This window comes from Hydra vulgaris, chromosome 11 (assembly GCF_038396675.1).
Source record: "Hydra vulgaris chromosome 11, alternate assembly HydraT2T_AEP".
Lineage (NCBI taxonomy): Eukaryota > Metazoa > Cnidaria > Hydrozoa > Anthoathecata > Hydridae > Hydra > Hydra vulgaris.
The window spans coordinates 47,705,001-47,721,471 of record NC_088930.1 but is presented as its reverse complement, the minus strand read 5'-3'; the positions used below and the strand labels follow the sequence as shown (position 1 = coordinate 47,721,471).

General features: G+C 29.7%; 1 protein-coding gene across 2 annotated transcripts in view; it reads right to left on the bottom strand.

The window, feature by feature from the left end:
• Window positions 1-145: 145 nt before the first annotated feature.
• LOC100214286 (COMM domain-containing protein 3) overlaps window positions 146-16,471 on the bottom strand; it is a 58,864-nt gene continuing 42,538 nt past the window's right edge. Inside the window, exons 5-8 of one of the 2 annotated variants that reach the window (XM_065809025.1) lie at window positions 16,405-16,468; window positions 15,877-15,933; window positions 717-785; window positions 146-474 (exon numbers count right to left, since the gene is read on the bottom strand). In XM_065809025.1, the coding sequence (XP_065665097.1) occupies window positions 415-474; window positions 717-785; window positions 15,877-15,933; window positions 16,405-16,468 (250 nt within the window). In that variant the 3' untranslated portion in view covers window positions 146-414. The remainder of the gene's footprint in view (window positions 475-716; window positions 786-15,876; window positions 15,934-16,404; window positions 16,469-16,471) is intronic. The other variant, XM_065809026.1, reaches the window with a different exon arrangement.

Below are 16,471 nucleotides of genomic sequence, written 5' to 3'. Positions count from 1 at the left end.
AGGGCAATTATCAAACTTTGGTAAAAAATATTTTCAAAATATAATGTGATAGAAATATGAATGAGAAAATCTTCAATCAAGCTATGTTCTGTAATAAACTAGCATCGCAAACCTAAACCCTCCACACAAGTAAAAAATTTTATCAAAAAATTTTTTTAAAGACTAATATTAAATTGATTTTATACATAAAAAAATACTTTCCAATTATAAAACAATGAAGAAGACTAGACATTATTTCTTGATAGAATTGCTGTTTGTTTTTTGTTAGAAATGCTTTTTTCTTCATTAGAATCAATTTGGTGTTTTCCTTGTTGGAATCAATTTTTGTGTTCTTTACTAGATTATACTATGGCATTTTTCTTCATTTAAGTTTTAACTTTTTTTAAATAAGTTTTAAAATCTATTTTTTCGATATTAAATTTGACTTGCTTTTTCTACACTTTTTACTGCATCCTTAAGTTTACTAACTAAATCCTACAAAAAAAAAAAAAAAGCTCATGTAAATAAGAAATTTAAAATTTAAGAATATATATATATTAAATATTACAAAATTGTATTCAATAAAAAAAAATGTAAAAATATCAAAAAAACTTAGTGGATTATGTTAACAAAAAATAAATAAGAATAATATTAATAAAAAAATAAATAAGAATAATATTAATAAAAATATTAATTATAAATATTATATATTATACTATTCATTATAAAAAAAATACCTGAAGATCTTCTATAGAACACGAAAAATCAATACTGCTATTCGATCCAGGCTCCTGAATATCAAAGTACTTATAAATGAAAAATAATACCACTTCTAATAAATTATCAACTTTAAAAAATTCAAAAAAAAAAAATTATTAAAAAAATATTAGAAAAGAAAAGTATTAGAAATATTAGAAGACAAAGAAATATTAGAAAACAAAAAAATATTAGAAAACAAAGAAATATTAAAAAACAAAAAAATATTAGAAAACAAAAAAATATTAGAAAACAAGAATATTAGAAAAGAAGAGAATAAAATTATTTGTTGAAAAGATTAAACAAAATAAAAAATCCAAAATTGTACAATCTAATTGCACCAAGTTCAAAAAGATCGGCATGCCAAATTATTTTGAAAAGATTGGAAAGTTGAATTATGAAATTGAAATGTTAAATTATGGTCAAGGGGGATTACTATAAAAATTTAGATTTTCAACAATCAATAAAATATTCTATTAAAAATCTAAATTAAAAATTTAGATTTTTAATAGAATATTTTATTGATTGCACAAACATGCAAAATGAGAACTTATTTTGCTTTTTATCGTATTAAAAATCTTACATCAATAATATCAAAAGTTTACATCAATATAAACAATTAAAAATCTTACATCAATAATATCAAAAGTTTACATCAATATAAACAAGGAAAGCAAAATAATATATTCTTGAAGTTATACAAGTAACAAATATAAAATATATTGATTGCACAAACATGCAAAACGACAGCTTATTTTGCATTTCTACAGCCCAAAACTATGATTAGTTTGTGCAAACTGTTTATATTGATGTGAACCGTATTTAATTATGACATAAAATATTTTTGAATATTTTTCTATTTTTGAATTCTGGGAAAAAGAACTTTGTTTTTACTTTACTAATGAGAGCTAAACCGAGCACTTTTAATTTTACCAAAAATGCCAAATACTGCTAAAAACCACCAAGAATGCAGGAAAACTGTTTGTTTTCTTTTTTTTAGTAAATGTCAACAAGAGCTAACATCAAATCTAAAAGAAAGATGACAGATTTTACTTAAAGAGAAAATTGATTTTAATGATGAAAAATTTCCACTTTGAATTTGTAAAAAATGCCAAAGGATCCTTTGTTTGCTTGAACTTGAGTAAGAACTTTGTTGCTGTTGCAATAAAGAATCCTTTGGCATCAGAAAGAATTGCAACTCCACATGGAACTGTTCGATTAAGTCAACCTTATGGTGGAAAAATGCTTCCAGTAACACCAAGTATGAATTTAGTTTTTTATAGTTTAAATTAATGACAGGTTAAATTTTTACCTTTTTGCATTCACTATAGGTTTGTCATCAGCTAGACAACTTTTCTCTCAAAATTCATCAATAAGTGTAAAAGACCTAGCTCAAGTTCAAGCAAACACAGGGCTTTCAAACAATGGCATCAAGAGGTTAGCAGCTACTATTAATCAGTCAACCTCACAACAGATTGTTGAGAAAAGTTACGCCATAAAATTTGACAAATTCAGCAAGCAACTTGTACATCATTTCACAAGTTCATCAATTCAAGATCAGGCTAGATGTGTGTGACAGATGTGATATATTGCAAGGACTTCCATGAGCTTAAAAATGAAATTAACGCCATGAGAAGTACATCAAAAAATCACATTGTAAAGGTTGGAGTTGACAGAGAAGGTAGGTTTCTGAAAGTTAGTATGGGAATTATTGAACTGAATCATGAACCTAGCATTCCCCCAGCAAAAATCAACTGCACAAGCAAGATTTTTAAGGACACTGGTGTAAAACAACAACTCATCATTGCTGTCTCTGAGGAGCTTGAAAAAAATTATACTAACATTTTGCAAGTATTTGAGTTGATTAAATTGAAAGACCAGGAGCTTGTCATGTCCTGTGATCTAAAACTTGCAAATATTATTTGTGGGCTTCAAGCACACTCAAGTGCACATCCCTGCAACTGGAATGTACATTGTTTATTCTCCAATGATGTTTCTTCCTTCCATGGAACTGCATTTCCTAATTGGAGTTTTTAATCATCTTTTTGCTGCGCTACTTCATATTTTTCATCCAACAACTCTTTGGACTGATGTATTACACATTAAACAACAACCTTACCATGGTGGACATTTTGCAGGAAATGAGTCCAGAAAGCTGCGACACAATATTGATATTCTTCAATCAATTGCTGAGAAACACTCATGCTATGCAGCCATCCCATTCATCGACATTTTTTGAAAGTTCAATGTGGAAGTGTCTGGCTGTTTTGGATGTAACCTTAATCCAAACTACCCACAAATAATTGAAGCATTCAGAGTGTCTTATCTGGCATTGCAAAATATGTCTGTAACACCCAAGTTCCATGAAGTATTTTTCCATGTAAAAGATTTCATCGACAGACACGGTCAAGCTCTTGGGTTTTACACAGAACAGGCAACAGAAGCAATGCATCACAACTTTCAGATACATTGGCCAAGGTACAAAAGGCCTAATCATCATCCAGAATTCAGTAAGAAGTTGCAATGTTGCATTGTTGACTGCAATAGTAAACATTGTTTGTAAAAAGTCGCTTTAAGAAGGGATTTATGAATGAATTATTTTTGAATTTGTTCCATTTAAAAGTTTTTTTGTGAATATGTTTTATGTTAGTTACTTGTATAACTTCAAGAATATATTATTTTGCTTTCTTTGCTTATATTGATGTAAATTAGAGATTTTTAATTCTATAAAAAGCAAAATAAGCTCTCATTTGTGTTTAATTGAATATTTTATTGATTGCGCATGTTTGTGCAATCAATAAAATGTTCAATTAAACACAAGACATGTTTAATACACCTATATTATGTTTTAATACGTATTAATACGTATATTAAACATTTAAAACACGTTTTATGTTAACTGGGATGAAAATTCAAATGTAAATAACTTGCCAGGACAATGTAATCTGATTTTGATACTTATATCTAAGTGATCCCCATAGAAAGGCAGGGGGGAATCTAAGTTTGGCACATTGGGCGGCCGCCTAAAGAGAAATATTATATTACTATTAAGATGTAATTTACTTTACATTTAAAATTCCATCCAGTATTTTTTATCATTTACAGTTTCAACGTTGCTGAGGAGTAACTTAATTACAATAAGCGCGGGAGTGTTACAAACTATGATTAGACATAATGGCTTTTTCATACATTAGGCAAAATAAGTTTTACCTAATCTAATCTCTATACGAGGTATGTATTTTTAATCACTTCAACTAACGAAGGTTAAATTACGCCTAAAGTAGTATGGAACTAAGTGGTCAATCTGCCTAATCTGATTTGAATCTAGAAAAAAAGTCTAGAAATTCATTATGCAACTTAAAAAAATTAGATAAACAAACTGATAAACTGCATAAAGGTTTTGCAGTTAGCATATGTAAAGTTCTTTAAGTGCCTTATTTATGATGTCTGACATTTATTATAATGTACAAATGGCTTTATAGCAAAACAATGTAGTTTTATTAAATGAAATTTGCAAGAAGTTGTCATATGAAGTAAATTCTTTATGTTTTCTGTATAAAGAAAACCTGCTTTTATCTTGAGTGAAATTTCTGTTTGGAAACAAACATCAAAAGCTCGAAACTGGATAAACTTGTACCCATTCAGAAAGCTATTAACAGTTTATAATGCTTTATTTACTTTATGCTATTATGCAATAAATCAATAAATTATCTTTAGTATATATACATCACAACACATACATATACATCACAACAGTAATATTACAAAACTATGCTAGCAGTTTGTAATTTACTAAGCCAAGCATATGTTTTTATAGTATTATTATAAAAACAATGCTTGTCTTAAAGTACAAATTGCTAGCATAGCTTTGTAATACTGCTGTTGTGATGTTTTTATATGTAAAAAAAATATTTTTTTAAATATAGATTTTGCATGATGTCAACTATAATATAAGCAACACTTTTTCCAGAAAAAATAAAACTGATTGATTTTGCCTAAAGCCTGATGCCTAGTAATAATTATCAGTTATATATATTTCTTATTAATCAGCCTCTTTTTATTTAAATTATACAGTTGATGGTTGGTGCCAAAATTTAGAGGTTTTATACACTATCTAAAAGTTGTGTTTTCTTTTGGTTTAGTTATTCATAATGTGTTACTTGCGAGTTACCTTTATCAAAAAAGAAAAAAAAAATTCTAATGGATTGTAAAGTTTTGGGGCCCAGGGCTGGATTTGTAAATATTTTGTTTTTATTATTTGAATTTTGTTTTAGATAAAATCTTGTAACTGCCACATTTTTTTATAATCTTTTTAAATTTTAAAAACATTTGCATATTTCCTTATGGAGTTACATTGCCAGTGCTATAGCCCTGGGCCCCACAGTTTATGAGACTTTGGTTCATAAAAAAATTTATTAAAAAAAAAACAAACTCTTTTCCATGATTATTCAAGAAAATAAATTTTTTGAATAATCATGGAAAGAGGTCTCCTGCTTTAAAACAGCCCTGGGCCCCAAAAAGTCTACTGCACATTGCCATAATATATTATATTTTATATGTAATCCAGGAATAAAAATGTGCAGGGAATAGCAGTTAATTGTAGGGGGCGTTTCTTTGACACCTGACAGTAGTTGTGCATCAAAGGGGATAAGGTTGTGAGATTGGTTGGGGGAGGGGGGGCACTGACAGAAATTTACACAAAAAAATTTCGCCAAAGGAGAAATAAATCCTAGATCCGCCACTGGTAAGGGCTATCATTCCACTAAAGGGTTTTCCCAGGTTAGAAAGTTAAGGTAAGAACCTATTTTATAACACTGTATTTTATAAGTGTTTGTCGCACATAAAAATATATGATGATTTTTTAATTTTAAAGTTTTAAAATACTTTAATAGTTCAAATTGCATTAATTTTAAACAGGCATTAAGAATTATGGGGTTCCTAAAATTTTAAAATTTAGAACTTTTAGGGACAATTTATACCTTTAAAATCATATATTATAAACTTTAACCACAAATTAGAAATAAGTCAGTCAGTCCTAATAGAATAACAGTTCTTTTGACTTGTGAAAAAATTTCAGGGACTTTAATTTTTGTACGGAAGCCCCAGCCTTCCTATTTGAGTGTGATGTCAGAGTGCCTATCTAAGTATGCTCTTAAAGTTGTATATACATATAAACATTTATATCCACACACACCCATTCAGGTTTATAAAACTTGAAATATGGTTTTAAACTATATAAATTAAAAGTTTTTAAACCAGTAAACGAACAAAAAAGTCAAATAAATTTTGTTATGCTTTACATAAAAAATACAATAATTTCAAAATATTCACTAATACAAAACTTTATGTTAAAAACTTAATAACACTAGAGGCCTTTCAAAGAATTATCAGTAGATATATATTCCCCCCTTAAGGGGTAAACAGATTCTATCTATTGACCAGCTTCGCACCTCTACCTCATCCATTAGGCTGGCATAGATGTATTTACAATACATTGTTTCCAACTCAGGATGTTGAATGCTGGATCCTCTTGACTCAATGCATGGATTTTGCTTGTGTTGCTGTTTTTATGACTTGGCAACTAATTCTATTATCTCCTAATGAGGGTACAGCTCTAAAACTCAGTTTTATGGTTTTGAGAAAAAAACTCTATGGTAGCTCTCAGAGAGGCTGATTCCTTTAACAGCTGTAGAATATTAGAGTATTAACTATGCCATGCTCTGCATGGATGGTATCCCTGTTCGTATTTTTGGTGTGCATTGTCAAGGCCACATTTGGAGCCCTTTGTTACAGCTTAAGGTTTATTAATAGTAATGAGGCAATCGCTTGGATTATTAAATAGTGTACTGTCAAGTTCTTTAACAAACTTAAAAATGACTTAAGTTCTAAAAATAATAAAACACAAAAAACCATCATCACTACCAAATTCTCTAAATCTATCATTCACTAATACTCATGGTCATCAATCATTCACTAATACTCATGGTCATTAAAGTAACTATTCTTCCATTGAGCCATATTTCTTGCAAAGTTCACCAGACATACTTGCTCTTTGTGAGACTAATTTGAGTTTGGCTGTCTCATCTTGTGATATTGTTGATGGTTATCTTCCTTTAATTCGTAAAGACTCCAATAACCACATGCTTGGCATGGGCATTTACATTCGTCAGAATTCACCCATTTGTCTGGAAACTAGGTTTGCATCCACATATTTTATGTGCTTTCGTGTAGCACCACTTCACTCGATAGCCTTTCTCTTTGTTTTATATCGCTCTTTTTTTTCTCTTAAAGACAAAGTGGAAGTAAAGATGATAATAATTCTTGCAGCCCTATTTTTTTTATTGTTTCTTTTTTTACACAATTACTTTACTTTTATTACGGTTGAGTGTTTGCTAAGAACTATTCATCAATATCATATCTTGATTCCACTAGTTGTGTTTTATCTGAGATAGCGAACAAACAGGTTGATCCATTGCTTGACATCGTATCACTCCAGCTTCTGTATCTAAAGTGATTTCCTGCTTAGACTCTTCTACAGCCTGTGGTCCAGATAACATACTTTTTTATAGCCTTGCAGAAGTATTCTCCAGAGCTGTTGTCTATACTTTCAAAACTATTTAACAAGTGTGTATCAGAGCATTGTAATCCAGTCTGCTGGAAAGCGGCATCTATTATCCCTATTTTCAAAAACTCTGGAGAGCAATCTGACTTATCTAACTACCCTCCCATCGTAAGGTTTTTGAGTCTTTAACTAATAAATACTCAATCTCTCATCTTGAATCTACTAAATTACTTTCTGATCATTAATATAGATTTCAATCTTCTTGTTCTACATCTGATTTGCTAACAGAAATAACCAATAGGTTTTATCATGCATTAGATATATGTGGAGAGGCTAAGGCTATCACTGTCAACATTTCTAAAGCCTTTGATAAACTTTAATCTAACTTCAGGGGTTCCTCAAGGTTCTATCCTTGGCCCTTTACCTTTTTTTAATTTACATTTACTCTATTCCAGAAATTCTCCCATCTAAGGTGACATTGTTCACTGATGATACTTCCATTTATTTTTGTCTTGATAAGAAGCCAACACTCTCTGATTTCTTGGAGGGGGCATTTGAGCTTGAAAAGGATCTCATTTCTGCTACAGCATGAGGTTCTCAGTGGCTGGCAGACTTTAACTCAGATAAAACTCAACTTTTTTCAGCTAATCGTTATCGCAACAAACTAGGTCTTTCTATATTTATATAGAAAGACCTAGTTTGTTGCAAAGGTACAAAAACGCATTGTAAACATAGTTGGATCTGCTCTTGCAGCCAACCTCCAATCATTATCACATGCCAAAATGTTGCTTCTCTTTTTGATTTCTATAAATACTATAATGGGCACTGCTCTAAAGAGCTAGCGCCTCTTGTGACATCTGCTAAAATTCATTCTCATGTTACTCATCTTTCAATTAAGTCTGATCCTTTTACTGTGACTGTTCTTAAATGCTCCAAAAATTCTTATTCGTCTTGTTTTTTCCTCAAACATCAAACCTTTGGAATTCGCTTTCTTTATCTTGTTTCCTTGATTCATATAATTTGCAATCTTTAAAGTCATCTGTCAATCGTTATATTGCTCTATAAAATTCATCTTTTTTTCTTTCAGTAACATCCAAGTCTAACAGTGGTTGCTTGCAGCCTTGCTGGATGTTAAAAAATAAATAAAAATTAGCGCCACTTTTTATATATTAATATTTAAACAAGTCTTAAGATCAAGTTTAAACGGTGAGATAAGAAAAGGAATTAATGTTTAACAAACTTAGAGTCCATTAATTGTCAACAATGTTTTGGCAACAATTTTTTGGCGAGGGGGTAAGCCCCTCCGTTTGTCAACAACTTGTCAAACTTTCAGAGACTTTTTCCTATGACCCCTACCCCCATGAATGAATCAATTTCAACGATAGTGTTAAATATTTATCATAATTTATGAACAGTGAAGAGTCGCATCCGTGAATATGCTAATCCTCCTCATTTTTTCTTTAGATCTATTTCAATTTCACAGTGAAAATCAGTTATTTCTAATAGAGACTAGTATAACAAAAAATGCATTTAATAAATTGCATAAACCAGGGGTTGGCAATCTTTTAAATTGGAAAAGCCAAAAGTTACAATTTACAAAATTTTTCAGTTTTTAAATTAATATTTGTGCATGGAGCTAAAGAGCTGCATCTTGATATCAAAAGAAACACAACAACTGCAGGTTGCCAACCCCTGGTGTTAACACTTAAATAATATAATGTAGACTATGTACTTGCATAAATCTTTTCTGTTTGCATAGCAGACTTATGAACAACAATTTTAAAAATATAATAGTGTTATGAGTAAACATCTTGTATGTGCTTATTAAGTTCTGTTTGTCGGGTCTTTTTAAAGCGCAAAAGCACGGTTTTTTAAAGTAGTATATTAAGTAGCTTTATTAAAAGGTTGAGTGAGTGTGACACAGGACTGCAAACCTTGCTAATATTCCCTTTTTTTTTGGTAACAAAATTCATTTAAAAAAGTAACATTGTTAACATCAACTTGCTTTACCTCCCCCCCCTTCCTTTGTCAACAATTGTCAAAAAATTTTAGACAACCCCTCTTCCTATTTTTTTAACGTAATTAATGGACAGCTTATGAAGTTTGAATGATGATTAAGTAAAAAAGTTTGAATGACAATTACATTTGATATTAGCGCAATTTACAAATGTAATAAGTTAAGGAAAAACAAAGAAATTTTTATTTTTATTAACTTAATTTTCCTATCAAAAATATATGACATATAAAAAAAGAAATCATAAAAGAAATATAATAAAAAAATCTTTTATTACCTTGCAAGCACAAGAACATTTATTTAGATAATTTCTCTTAACAAACAATAACAAAAATAATTACCAAATTAAAAAATAATAAAGAAAATAAACAAAAAATTATTAACTAAAAAATTGTACAACAATAAATTTTCTTTTATATAAGCGCCACTTTTGATATTTTAATTTTTTTTGTTTTAGTTTGATTTGTTATAATGATTGATTTTATTTAAAAAATGGAAAAACTTTAAATGACATCTTATAAAGATTAATTAAATAAAAAACTTCTTCGGATATAACTCTATTATTTTTTCAAAATAATATTTTGAGGAAGTTTAGGGATGTTACGGAGCTTCAACTACGGCTCCAAAAGGTAGGAAGTTCCAAATGATTTTCACATCCGACTTCGGCTCCAATAATATTAAACTGGAACTTTAATAAAGATTTAAATTTAGAACGCAGCGTATTCTATTGAAGTTGATTGTTGTAATTTGAAACAATTATATTTTAATATTAAAAGAAGTTGAAGCAAAACATTTATTTAAAGTTGTTTTTATTTATTTAAAGCTGACCTTTATTTTATCAACTATTTTTTAATTACTACATATTTAGATCCTCATTACATAACAAAATATAACAAAATTTTTTAACAAAGTAAATGTAAAACATGTTGAAACGAATTGGTAAGTTTACTTGGCAGCAAAAATATCTCTGTAAATCATGCAGAAGGTAAAGATGTTGAGACTCCTGCTAAAAAACGGACAAAGCTACCATCCCCATCAGCAATTAAAACGAAAACAAATGTCACATCTACTTTATCAAATATATTGATGAGCAGCGATGATAAGGATGTTAACACTACAATGAACACCCAAGTTTTTGATAAACTTACTGTATGGAAGTCATTACTTAATGAATACAACAAAGAAAAACAAATTCTAATGAGTGAAGATCCCTTGCTATGGTGGAGAGAAAATAAAAAACTTAAAACACTGTATTCCATTGCTCGCCAATATCTGTCGTGTCCACCAGGCTCAGTGGCAAGTGAGCAACATTTTAGCGGTGCTGGCCTAATATATGATCCTAATATATGATCCATATGACATACCTTGGTGGGGAAAAAGCTGCTAGAACTTTATTTATTAAGTATAATTTGCTACTTTTAGAGTCTCATAAATTGATTTAAAATTGTTTATACTTGACTAGAAAAAATACTTATTGCTGAATTATTTTTTATTATTTTATGAGCCTTGTGAAAACGATTCTTTTTTGTACTCTACCTCCGATTCTGACTCTGGCTTTAACTTCGATAAATTAAAAACCTTCGGTTTTGACTCCGGCTCCAATAGTCACCTCCGTAACATCCCTAGTTTAGATATTAGATAGTTTTGTATTGAAAAATTAATAACAGAGTTACATTCACAGAAAAAGTTTTTTATTTAATTATTAATTAAAAGTATTAACACTTGAAGCAATAAAGCGCTTGCAATGTCTTTGTTTATATTTATAAATTTTATTTTGTAAAAAATCATTAAGTCACAATTTTAAGAAATAATAAAAAAAAAATTAACATATTTTAATTCATTTATATAAATGTCAAGAAAAGAAAGAAAATAATTTATGTTAGATGATATTAAATTTAATAATTCAATATTAAAAAACAAAAAAATAAAAATAAAATTTATTTTTCATTTTTTCAATTCAAATTGAAAAACATTCCACAATATGTACATTTACAAAATAATACTTTTAAATTGTTTTTCTCAATTAGTAAACTAAACTTGTTTTTCTGTAATTTATTTAATTGTTTTAAAAAGTTAATTTTCCGTAAATGAAAAAAAATAAAGATAATTTTATGATGTCAAAATCATGGCGAGCAAATATGATAAGCTGTTTTTATTAAAAGCAAGACCTATATATGTGTGTGTGTGTATTTATATATATATATATATATATATATATATATATATATATATATATATATATATATATATATATATATATATATATTACACACACACACACACATACACACACACACGCACCCTCTTGTTAATTATAAACACCCTCTTGAAAAGAAAATGCATTCATTTTCACAAAAAAAAATCGCAAAAAAAATTTGATTGATTAATATCAGTTCTCTCTGGGGTTCGCATTTGGCATTGCAAAATGACCTTATTTTTAATTTGCTATTTTAAAAATATTATTTTTGTTAAATAAAATAGCCAAGTGTACATATTTTTTGTAGTGAAGGTTTCTGCTAGACCAGATCAGAGAATAATATAACTGGTGACTATCAATTTATAATTAGACAAATTGGAAAATAAAAACTATGACCATCAATTGACAAATCAAAAACTTAAAACAAAAAAATAAAATATACTCACAAGATCTAAAATAAAAATATTCCATTTTTTTAGTCTTAAATGATGGCTTTGATGATGAAAAGCATTACTTAGCGTTAAGGGAGTCTCCCTGTAACAGTTCAACAATCAAAGTTAGATTTTATTATTTAGCTTGAATGCAATTTCAACCGAAGTATTCTTGACTTCTGATTTTTCTTTAATAACATATTTTTTGATGTTTTTATGGTCTTTCATTTTTCTCTTTCACTTTCAACACACTGAGAATCTTTTAAGCCATACCATTATAGTATTTTACTACAATATCATATATGATTAATTTATCTACCATTATTACTAAAGCATTTCACAAAAAGCTTTCCCTTCTTATGTATGTCATATATATGTATGTCATGTATATTAGGTATATGACAAAGAAACTTTTTTCAAAATTTTAATTTTCCTGATGTTGCCTTTGATGAACTTTTACCAATAGATCGCTGTTTTGAGGTTTATTTCATTGGATCACAAAAAAACCTCCCGCACCTAGCACCTCACCACTTTTAACTTTTTCGATTTTTCACTTGATTTTGTTCTCAGTTCTTACTTCCTTATGCTTGACTTTGATTTTTAAAACTGTAAATATATAATATTGTATATTGCATAGTTGTTCATATCATTCAAACAATTTTTGTTTATTTGCAGTATTAATTTGCAAGATCTGCTGTTTAGTGCTTCTTTTTGAAAATATGTCCTTTAAAAGTAAAAAGTCAAAATCAGCAGTGGAAGCAGCTGGCGAAATGTGGACACAAAATTTGAAATCAAGCACGAAGCGCTGTCCTAATATACCACAGGTAAAACAGGATATGAGCGACAAATTGTGTAAAATGCCTTCCAACAGAGATATCGTTAGAAGATTCTTGGGACTCTTTGATGAATTGAAAGGATGACATGATCGACTAACAAAAATATCTGAGGAATTGATGAATCTTTGGCAGAAGTTTAATTTTCCTGTTCTTTCCAAACAACAAGTGTCTGCTAATGTTGACAAACTTATCACATCATTTGAGAAACACAGAAACGACCAAATGCAGTATTTGAAGAAAATCTTGCTCATCTGTTCGATATAACAAAACCAGATGGAAATTGGCTTTGTAGTGAGAGCAAACAACTGTACAAAGTACAAATTGAATCAGATGGCAGGGTGGGATATACAACTATGAAAGTGGCTCCTATGCCAACAATCCATCCATCAAAAAGGGCCAAAAGCACATCAGAACCCTCAACAAACCAAGCGGTTATCTCCGCACCACTTTCCTGCAACAGTGAAGATTCTGAGGAAGGAAGCAGCAGTGGTGACTCGGAGGCAGTTCCAGGAGAATCTCCCAGAAAGCATGCAACACGCCAGTCAACTAAGTCTGCTGCCAAACTAGTGTCTAGTCACTCTTTGTCAACCAGAAAAACGTCACAGGTGCTTCAAAGTCTGGCTGAGGATGGAGTTTGTGTCCCAACACCATCACAGTCTGGAGTCTGGCGTCAAACAATCAGAGATGCAGAACAAGTTAAGAACTGCCTCATGGAACTGATCTTTGAAGAGAAATTTTCTTTGCATTTTGATGGTAAGAAAATTGACAAGACTGAGTACCAAGTTGTGTGATTGAAAAATGACAAAAGAACATTAAAACTTGGCATTTTGGTTTTTGACAGAGGATCCTCTGCAAACATATATAAAGCACTACAGGACCTACTTGATGATTACAATGCATGGAACAGTATTCAGATGATCATCTCTGACACAACAGCTGTAAATACTGGTGGCAAGAATAGAGTTGTAGCCAAGCTTCAGAAAACATTTCGAGACAAGGGATTCGATGAACCTCAATACATCGGCTGCCAACACCACATTCTTGATCTTGTTCTACGACATGTGTTGGATTTCTTTTTTCCTATACAGTCACAGTCGCCTAACATTAACTACACATTTATTGATGAGATTATGGGGCATTATAATGATTTAAAAAATGCCTACAAGGGCACAGCAGCGGTAGCAGAGTATGAGAACCTTGGCTAGAGAGATGACTTTAAATTTCTTTTTCAGCTTTGTGAAGCATACTAGTTTTACAAAAATGAGGCAAAATGGCCTTGTATCAAATGGCACAAGCTGCCATCACTGCACAGTGCCAGGTGGAACTCAAGAGGCATTTTTGCGCTTATTGCATTTTTCATTCTTCCAAACTGGCGAGAACAGCTGAGGATAACTTGCGATTTCATTGCAACTACATGATCGCAGGCCTGGTTTTCAAACCAGCACTATGCAGAGGCGGCTTATGAAGACCTGCTGTCAGCAATATCCCAACTTAAGTGTTCCAAAACTGTGAAATGCTTCTCTACCCACTGGAAGAAGGAACCATCAGTGCTTGATGTGCCTCGATCCAACATAGTAGCCAAGAGAGCTGTAAAGTTGATGGAGGACATTTTGTTCTTTTTGCAGAACAAACAAATATCTTAACTGTAAATTTATTAATACTAATACACAAATCTGAAAGATTATTAACATCATTACAAATGCTGTAGGACAGTGTAGGTACTCATTCTCATGTATTTCTCATGTGTATTGTATATAAAGCTGACATATTATAATTAATAGCCTTTGGGCCGCTATGTGTTGTATGGTTAAATATGAAACTGTCTTAGGTGCGGGAAGTTTTTTCAAGGTATGGTGAAATCAATGTCATTTCTGTGATTTATAAGCAAAAGTTCATCATTTAGAACCCCAGGCTAATTGATTTAAAATTTATCATATACCTAATGTTTATGCTTCAAGAAACCATTATTTCAAGAAACCATTAATTATAAATGCACTTAACTGGACCAATGTATGCTATGAGACCAAAAACTTTTGAATATGTAAAAACAACAATTATAACAATAGATATACTCATAAACATAAATAATGTTTTTACTATATATTTTTTTTTTTACTAGAGCTTATGCTTTTATCCTTTAACAATCAAAAAAATAAATCAGAAAATATCACTAGATAAAAGTACACCATAACATTTTGATGTCATCTGTTATTCTAAACCATCATAGTGTCACAGTTTTAAGTTTTGAAATAAAATTGTATAAAGATTCAATGCTGAGTTTTATGCTTTTCATGGTTGCGTTTAATTCAAAGAATATTAAATCAAACAAAACTAAAAATTCCAAAATTGTTAATTAATATTTATCTTGATAACTTGCTTTTTGGTGACCATTTTGAATAATAAGATTAAATAGATCAAGAAGTAATGATTACTTGTTTAAAATAAATTTTTAACATGGGATTTCGCTAGCTGAGAAAACAAGATTCGAAGTAATCAGAGATGCAGAGTACCAAAAAGGACTTCGAATTTAAAAGATTTAAAATTTACGAAAAATTATTTTTAAAGGATTTAAAGGATTCTAAAGTCACAAAAAGATTACTTCTTTCTTTTTTTTGGTACCCAGGAGCTCTAAAAATATAAAAAAGCTTAAGAACTACTAATGGGGAAAAAAAAAATGACTTTTAGGTGAGAGGAACAATCAATTTTTGAACCTGGAGTCCTTAGGTATAATGGCAACAAGGAATCCAGGACTCCAGGCTTTAAAACAATAAGCTCTTTAAAACAATAAGTCATCAAACCTCATGGACTTTTTTCTTATAGCAGCTCATAAGTCAACCAACATGTTAAGAGCTTCTGGATATCAGAGACCAGACAAAAATAGAGCATTTTGGCATAAAGACATAATAGAGCATTTTGGCATAAAGACATAAAGCATTTTGGCACTCTGCATTCCTGGAAGTAATAATAATAAATAAAAAAAACAACCTTATACTCTTAATTTAGCTAAATGTTTTCATGAATACTAACTGTTTTGTTTTTTATGCAAATAATAAATAATAATATAATAAAATAATAAATAATAAAATGAACAAGAGACTTACCTGAGTCTTAAGTGATATCAAGTATTTGAAGCTATCTACTTTTTCTAACAAATTGCTCTGTAAAATGAATAATATATAGAGTTTTTATATGCAGTTTAATGTATTTAACTTTTCACACAAATAATATTTTAAAAAATCAACCAAAAATGGCTGGCACAAAAAGCTGCCATGCTGTTTATGACATAGAAATAATTTTTTGCCTATCATTTTGAATTTTAAAGCTGCATAAACAAGAGTGTAAAAATGTCAAAAACAAAAAAATATTTATTATTATTGATTTGCAGCATAATTAATTATTTTAATTTACCTATAATTTATACATAATTATTCTTTAACAAAAGTCAAGTGGATAAGTGATAAAGCAAATCAAAATACTAGAATAGAATTGTTTTAATAAAAACAAATAATAATTAATAACTTAAAAAACTTTTAAAGCTGATTTACCACAGCTTATTATTCACATGTCGTGCATCGACATCAAAAATTATTTCTATGAAATCATTGATTACAACAACGAATCGAACTAACTTTAACATTATAATCAAGTTTCCAATCGACATCAACAATATGTGGATGAGTTGATGAAGTAATCCTT